Here is an 8,195-nt window from a genome sequence, read left to right on the forward strand (position 1 = left end):
TGCCTTTTAAGCCCGTTATTATCTTCCCAGCTGGGTTTTTACAGAAAAGCACGTTGGGGCCGCCTGGCCTTTTTTGTCTCGCCTAGGCCTGCATGCGCAGGTTCCAGTTGAGGCTGGATATTGTGGGCTCTGGTGCTGCCAGACCCAGGAGAGGGTGAAGGCGATGGATCGTACCCAGATATCGGATCCCGGATCGCCCACATCTCATACGCCCTCACCAAGGAACCCCAACTCTCTAACTCTCCCTCCCTCCCACCCCCTAGCCCTCCCACGCCCACTCTAAAGTCCCGCCCTCTTTCGGCTTCGGGGCGGGGTCATGCCAGGGCTGTCCGTGGAGAAGCCTTGGCGGTGGCGGTCGGACGCTCGGTTAGACCCGCGAGCTCGAAGACACCTAGGGTGTCCTAGGACCTTCGCACATCCCCGTCCTGGCCTTGGAGGCCTTTGGGTTGGCGATCCGGTCCCCTAACGTGGGCCAGTTCCGTAGCACGTGGTTTCCAAGGCCCCCGCTGGGTTTGAGAAAAGTTTATGGTTCGCATCATTGTAGCAGCGTACAGCATTGCGGGAGGGCAGAAAGCGTCTGAGAGGAGGCGGCCACCCACTCCCTGGAGACCGCGTCGGATCTTTTCTGGGGAGTAAATGGGTCAGAAGACTAGCGTTTTCTTTGACATTGTAAATGCACGATGCGGATCGCCCGACCACGAGTTACAGGTCACCATTGCACCCCCAGAAGACAGCGACGTTAAGCCACTTCCAAAGCTCCTGGGGTGTGCTTCTGCCTCTCAGAGAGGTTCTACTTGGCGTCATCGTTACCCTAGGCAACACGAGGGCCTGGAGTTCTGTCCCTTTAAGAAATCCTAGCGCCTTGGCCATTTTGGTTTTGCGCGCCCGCCCGCAGCGCCTGCAGATCGAACATGGCTCAGGCAGCGCGCGTTGCTTGGGTGCTTGGCTCTAGCCGGTGCGCCCTGTCTGAGGGGCTGCTCACACGATCCTCCTGGTCGTCACTCTCGGCACAGAGCCGGGCCGGCTTCACTAGGGCGACGGCCGGAAGCCGGGGCGCCGCGGTGCGCAAGGGGAGCCCGCGGTTGTTGGGGGCGGCGGCGCTGGCTCTGGGCGGCGCGCTGGGGCTCTACCACACCGTGCGGTGGCACCTGCGTTCCCAGGACCTCCGCGCCGAGCGCTCGGCTGCTCAGGTAAGACTTGGCTGACCCGGACTGCTGACGGGGAGCAGGGATTAACCCTGAACTCTTGAGAAGCCGCGGGGTCAGGAGTGGCCTCTTTCGCCTGCTTGTGACCTTGGGCGAGTGTCTTGGCTCTAAGAGTTCGAGGAGGGTGGTGCTGTTGCCCACGATCTAGAGCTCTCTGAATCGCACGCCATAGCCTCTACTGTGACTTAGGGATGTGTATGTGTGTGTGGCACCGGGGGTAATCTTTATGGAACCTGACTTCAGACCCAGAACTGGAGGCGTGCTCCAGCCTACTGTGGCTCGGCAGCCCTGTAGACATTTCAGGAGTTGCAGAGTCTCAGTCCTTCTTCGTCCTGCCTCCCATGCTCTCTTCCTGGACACTGGAAGTGGAGTGGAGTCCCTGTGGTTCACTGCTCTCTTCCCTGCCCATCCGATTTGAAGACTGAGGGAAGGGGGCTGCAACTGTAGCAAACTCAGCTGAAGGCTTCCCTGCAGAGGAGCTAGATGCAGCCTCCTCCACGTTTGGAGATCTGAGTTAGATCTCACTTCTGGCCAATGCTGCCTGGCTCGTTGGTCAGCTTTGCTGGTTACCCAGAAATAGTTGGAGAAGTCGGGGTGAGGGTGGAGGAGACCTTAAGGACTATTGAGGTTGGAGGAAGACACACTGTCTTGTGTCCCCTTTGGGACAGGAGGAAGATGAATTCACTGCACACACACACACACACACACACACACACACACACACACACGTGCACGCGTACAGGGTGGCAGACCCTCCTGGCCCTGTGGTTTACCTGCTGGGCACTTTTAGCCAGGCTGTCTCTCACTCCCTGAGCCCTTTGCTTACCCCCCCCCCCATTCTCCCCACCTTTTCTTATTCTATTTTCAGGGTCACTTTAGAAGACTCCCTGAAGAAAAAAAAAAAAGGTTTGCCGGGGCGTAGCGGAGCAAGAGCTCTGGGATTCCAGGTGTTATAAGACCCTTTTATTTTTATCTCTCCCAGCTGTCCCTGTCCAACCGCCTGCAGCTGACCCTGTACCAGTACAAGACATGTCCCTTCTGCAGCAAAGTCCGTGCCTTCCTCGACTTCCACTCCCTGCCCTATCAGATAGTGGAGGTGAATCCTGTGAGAAGGGCTGAGATCAAATTCTCCTCCTACAGGAAGGTGCCCATCCTGGTGGCCCAGGAAGGAGACAGCTTGGTGAGCCTTGGGGGATCTCATGCCTCCTTTCTGTCCCCAGCTATCTAGGAGTCTCCCTAAATCTGATCCTTCTTTATAGTCTAACAGAACTTGTGGTTCCCGGTTCTCCACTGTGAATAGGGAGAAAAGCTGGGGTGGAAGATGGTCCCTGAGTGTGGGCTGGCTGGTGCAAGCCTGTATGTAGTCCAGGTTGTTCTGGTAAACCCTTGAGCTCTGATGCTAGACTGGGCAGCAGGGCAGGGTATAGTCACAGCAGCAACCCTCAAATACAGTCAGAACTTTTTCATTCCCTATTAGCTCAGTCTTGGGGATAGCCTTGGGAATGCACTTAAGATGAACAAACTGTGTTTGTAGTTGGGGTGGGGGCTGGAAAGATGGCTCAGCAGTTACGAACACTGACTGCTCTTCCAGAGGTCCTGAGTTCAATTCCCAGCAACCACATGGTGACTCATAACCATTTCTAATGGGATCCGATGCCCTCCTCTGGTATCTGAAAACAACTACAGTGTACTCATATAAATAAAGTAAATAAATCTTAAAAAAAAAAAAAAGGAAATGTAGTTGGGATGGTTTGGGTCTGAGGTGTGGCTCTGCCACTCACTAACTGTCTTAATTAAGATTTTTATTTGCTGTGATGAAACACCATGACCAAAAGCAAGTTGGAGAAGAAAGGGTTTGTTTGGCTTACACTTCCAGTTCAAAAGCATTAAGGGCAGAAATTCATACAGGGTAGGAACCTGGAGGCAGGAGCTGCTGCAGAGGCCATGGAGGGGTGCTGCTCACTGGCTTGCTCCCATGGCTTGCTCAGCCTGCTTTCCTATAGAACCCAGAACCCCAGCCCAGGGATGGCCTCACTCACAATAGCCTGGGCCCTCCCCCATCAATCTCTAGGAAAATGTCTACAGCCTTCTTATGGAAGTATTTTCTCAACTGAAGTTCCCTCCTGCAGGGAACTGTAGCTTGTATCGGGTGCACACGGGGTAGCCAGCACGCTAATCCTGGGTGCTGATTGTCACCTCAGCTGGCCTAGAACTCAGTCTCCTGTGTCTCTTGCCTGCTAGGGTTATGGCATGTCCTGTCATGCCCAGTGTTGGGTTTGTGCATTTGTTTTGTTTTCTTGAGACAGAGGTCCATTGTGTTCCCTTTGTTCTGAAACTCAATGTGTTTTTTTTGTATCTATATGTGTCTCTGTATAGCCCTGGCTGTTCTGGAACCAGCTATGTAGAACAGAGTGGTCTTGAACTCACAGAGATCCACCTGTCTCTGCCTCCTTAGTGCTGGGATCAAAAGCATATGTCACTATGCCCAGATTGTTTATTGTTAATTTTTTTTTTTTTTTTGGAAAAAACCCAAATCTTTATTGTATAGAAATATATATATATATAAATCCCCCAAGATACTATTCTCTCATTTCCCCATCTTCCTCCTCCTCTTCAATGCCTCCAATGTAGAGGACATTATTACACCTTATTAGAACTTCACCCAGATGTCCAGACAACGCCCCATCTATGTATTCTTCTGTAATTTGCAAGCTGCATGTTCACGTAGCCATCAACCGAGACCAGGTAGCCCTTGTACTCCATGCCCCACTTAAGTTTCACCATCACTGGCTTTCCTGTCAGTCCATTGAGAAAAGGCTTGGGATTGAAGAGTAAACTCATTGAGAAGCAAGCACTGCACCCCACTAGCCACCTACCCCGCCGCTGCCTGCCCCTCGTGACTGGAGCAGCTGCCGATACACCGAACGGACCGGCGCAAAGAGAAATGGCCGCCAAAAAAAAAAAAAAAAGTGTTAAATTTTTAATTAAGGGTCGCTGAAATGGCTTTGGGTAAAGCTGCCAAACCTGACGTCCTGAGTTTAAGTCCCAGGACTCTGGTAGAAAGAGACCAACTATGCAAGCTGTCTTCTGACCGCCACATCTACCATTCACAAAGAAAATTAAGTGTAATTTGAAAAACAAAAAAGGTTCCTTAGGCATACTGGTGCATAACTCCCTGCATCTGTGAAACAGAAACAGGCAGATCTCTGGGTGTTCAGGCCAGCCTGGGCTACATAAGGCCCTGTCTCAAACAAAAAATTTTTAAGTACATTTTTGTTTATTTACTATTTAGCATGTGTCTGAGCATACATGAGGCACCACAGTTCATGAGTGTTTGTTTGTTTTATTTTCTGGTTTTTCTTTTCTTTTTTAAAGATTTATTTATTTCATGTATGTGGGTACACTGTCGCTGTCTTCAGATACATCAGAAGAGGGCATCAGATCTCATTACAGATGGTTGTGAGACCCTATGTGGTTGCTGGGAATTGAACTCAGGACCTCTGGAAGAGCAGTCAGTGCTCTTAACCCCTGAGCCATCTCTCCAGCCCCTTCTGGTTTTTCAGAATAGGGTTTCTGTGTGTAGCAGACCTGGCTGTCATGGAACTTGATTTGTAGACCAGGCTTGGTCTTGAATTTAGAGATCATCTGCCTCTGCCACCCAAGTGCTGGACTTGGGCTAGTTTCTTAATTAGTCCCTAGGATCCCCGTCTTGGGCTGTAGGGACAGTAAAGATAAAATCCTGCCACTGGGCTTGGTACCCTAGTGCAGCCTCTGGGTCCTTCCCAGTCCTTTGGTGCCAAGAGGCCAAGTGAGTCAGATTAGGGTCAGATGCCAGGCTCTCCCAGTCATACCTCCCCAGTAGCTATACCTGGTCACCATTGCTCCAAAAGAGGTCCCAAGAATGGAGAGTGGTGAGCTCAGGACATGAGTTTTGGGGTACCTCTGTGATGGATCAACAGTGCCCAGGTTTAAGGACCTTGGGTGCTGTTGTTGTTTAAGGAAGCCCAGTTCTTCTATGCGAGCCAGAGCCCCTGATCCAAACCTGTCTTTTGGGCAAGGGTGTGGCTTAGTGACAGGGCTTGTCTCATATGCCCAGGGCTCCAGGTTCTGTCCCCAGCATCACAAAAAACAGTTGTTTCTTTTCTTCCAGCAACAGCTCAATGACTCCTCAGTCATCATTAGCACCCTCAAGACCTACCTGGTTTCAGGGTAAGTCACTCCTAGGAGGCCCTGAAGGGCCTTCTCTAAGGGTGGGGCTGCTATAGACATTTCTAGAAGAGACCAAAGGTCTCTTGCTCCAAGGCCTGCCTTCCTTATCTCCTGCATCTCCTTTTCCCAGGAAAGCGTTCCCTCTGTCTAACCTAGCCCCCTTTGCTGCTAGTGAGGGCCATAGGAGGGTTGTGACTGAGCCCGTAGAGTCCGGCTGGGTTGGGCTGGGTGGGTAAGCGGGGTGGGGGTAGGGGGAGGACGGAGTTAGGCTGAAGCTGTAGCCTTCCCCTGAAGGCAGCCCCTGGAAGAGGTCATCACTTATTACCCACCCATGAAGGCCATGAACGACCAGGGCAAGGAGGTGACCGAATTCTGCAACAAGTACTGGCTCATGCTGGACGAGAAGGAGGCCCAGCAGATGTATGGCGGGAAGGAAGCCAGGACGTGAGTGGAGCTGCGGCAGCGTGAGGGGTGGAGTGGACCAGGCAGAGCCGGATGTTCTGGGGCTGAAAGAACCTTTTAGAAGGGTTGCACATCAAATGTCCTGCGTATGGGATATTTATGGTACATTTTGATAACCATAGCAAAATGACAGTTCTGAAGTAGCAATGTTATGGTTGCGGGGGTCACCACCACATGTATTAAAGGGTTGCAGCGTTAGGAAGGCCAAGAACCACTGCTCTGGGTTGTCTTGTGGGAGATTGGGTGTTGGGGCAGAGCTCTGGCCCTGGCTCGAGACAGGGCCATACTTTCTATGTCCGGCATCTGCAGGGAGGAGATGAAGTGGCGGCAGTGGGCAGACGACTGGCTGGTGCATCTCATCTCTCCCAACGTGTACCGAACACCCACTGAGGCCTTGGCTTCCTTTGACTACATTGTTCGTGAGGGCAAGTTTGGGGCTGTGGAGGCCACCATGGCCAAGTATGTGGGTGCGGCTGCCATGTACCTCATCAGCAAGCGCCTCAAAAGCAGGTGATGGCCCCTACAAGCATGTGCGTGTGCAGCAGTAGGGTTCTGCTCTCCCCAGTCCCGGCATGGCATCTGTGTAGCATCCATCAAACCCCTCTGGGAAGGAAAAGGGAAACTGAGACCTAGAGAAGACAAGCCAGGCCTGGGACCCAGCACAGCTGACTGCTCCCTAGCCCAGGCTTTGGGGTCAGAAGCCATGACCCTACCCTGTGCCCTCTATTTCTCTCCTTGTCGGGGTCCCTTTTCATCTTGAGCCACACGCTCTCATTTAAGGGGGCAGGTCTCAGTGATGTAGGTACCGACCCCTGTCACCCTGCCTTTCTGCTCTGTGCAAAGGAGGCTGTGTTCACACAGGCTGGGGAAGGAGTCCCCTGACCAGCCGTTCTCTCTCCCCAGGCACCACCTACAGGATGATGTACGGGTAGACCTCTATGAAGCAGCCAACAAGTGGGTGAAAGCCGTGGGCAAGGACCGGCCATTCATGGGGGGTCAGAAGCCTAACCTTGCTGACTTGGTATGATGGTGGAGTTAGAGCGGCCTGCCTTTTGGGTGGGATGCTGGGGGGAGGGCAAACCCAGGAATGGTCCACCTTTTGCAGCTCTCTGCTCCCCATAGAAACCTGTTTTTCTCCGTGGGATGTGTGCGCGCATATGCGTGCATGTGTCGTCAGGGGGGATGATCAAAACGGTTCTCATGATTCTCATACTTGTAAGGCTCAGGAAGGGGATAGTTCCAGGCTAGGCAGGCTCCAGGGTCCTGAGTGGCAGTGGCAGGACCTAGGCTCCCTGTCTGATTTCTTTGCTCAGTCACCACATGCACGGGCTCCAGGCCTTTACCTACAAGTCTCACTGGCCTGGCTTTAGGCCCTATCCTTGAGCATTCCTGTCACCAGGTAGCGTTGGTCTGAGCAGATGCTGAGATATCTCTTCAAAATGCTACCCAACTGGCAGCGAACACTCAGTATGAAAGTCTCATCTAAGCTTGGTGCTCCCGTGGCCCCAGTGCAATGACTGGTCCTTGACCCCTCCCTAGGCTGTGTATGGCGTACTTCGAGTGATGGAGGGTCTGGAGGCCTTTGACGACCTGATGCGACACTCACACATCCAGCCTTGGTACCTGCGGATGGAGCGGGCCATTGAAGAAGCCTCTTCAGTGCATCGTGTCCCCACTAGCTGCAAAGACTAGTTGCTGGGGCCATGAGACCTGGACCAGCCCCCAGCCATGCTCGTAGGGGGCAGTCTTTTAGTCTCTGGTCCACCTACCCCCCCCCCCCCCCCCCCAGTTCTCTACTTCTAATACTGGACATTTCTAGGGCCCTTGAAGCTGAGGACAAGGCCCAAACCTACAGCTGTTCTAAGAATAAAAGGTCTGGGGTCACAAAGGACTACCCTCCAACCACAGGGACTCCTTTCAACTCTGCTAAGGCTCAGTCCCTGACAGGGATCAGACTGGCTCCTGCCCTGGACAAGGGGAAGGCAGTCTGTTAACAAAAGCCCTGTCCACATGCCTCCTTGTTCCAGTTCTTCCCAGGTGCCCCTGGGACTATTTTATTTGTAATAAAGGAGAGGTCTGCTGCTCCCCTATGGCAGCCGCTTGTTCTGAGGTCTGGTCTGTGGGATAGGTACTGCTGGGGCGGTCAGCTGCCCTGGGGAAGCTAGGGCGGGTTGTATTAACCTGGTGCCTCTGCTACACAATTGGTGCCCACTGAACCGGGATTTGGACAAGGGGTTAGTCTGGTTATGTTCCCCACTGACCAAGGAGCTCTGGGCAGTGATGCTCCTTTCCAATATTCCTTTCCAAGCCTCCATCTGT

General features: G+C 52.9%; 1 protein-coding gene and 1 pseudogene across 2 annotated transcripts; one reads left to right on the forward strand and one right to left on the reverse strand.

Moving 5' to 3' along the window:
- Positions 1-910: 910 nt before the first annotated feature.
- PTGES2 (prostaglandin E synthase 2) lies at positions 911-7,971 on the forward strand. The gene is made up of 7 exons (XM_080928133.1): positions 911-1,190; positions 2,188-2,385; positions 5,356-5,414; positions 5,709-5,858; positions 6,186-6,386; positions 6,780-6,897; positions 7,416-7,971. Exons 1-7 carry the CDS (start codon positions 912-914, stop codon positions 7,566-7,568), a joined length of 1,158 nt encoding a protein of 385 aa, XP_080784259.1. The 5' UTR covers position 911; the 3' UTR covers positions 7,569-7,971.
- On the reverse strand, positions 3,785-4,046 carry LOC308429147 (small nuclear ribonucleoprotein F-like; annotated as a pseudogene). The gene has a single exon. The product of its transcript is annotated as a small nuclear ribonucleoprotein F-like (transcript).
- Positions 7,972-8,195: the final 224 nt, after the last annotated feature.

Source organism: Micromys minutus (assembly GCF_963924665.1).
Source record: "Micromys minutus genome assembly, chromosome: 13".
Taxonomy (NCBI): Eukaryota; Metazoa; Chordata; class Mammalia; order Rodentia; family Muridae; genus Micromys; species Micromys minutus.

Excerpts from the sequence above, each read along its gene's own strand:
- PTGES2 (XM_080928133.1), top strand. The coding sequence starts at position 912 with ATGGCTCAGGCAGCGCGCGTTGCTTGGGTGCTTGGCTCTAGCCGGTGC. Across the intron at positions 5,415-5,708 it reads AAGACCTACCTGGTTTCAGG|GCAGCCCCTGGAAGAGGTCA; the intron begins GTAAGTCACTCC and ends CTTCCCCTGAAG. Across the intron at positions 6,898-7,415 it reads AGCCTAACCTTGCTGACTTG|GCTGTGTATGGCGTACTTCG; the intron begins GTATGATGGTGG and ends ACCCCTCCCTAG.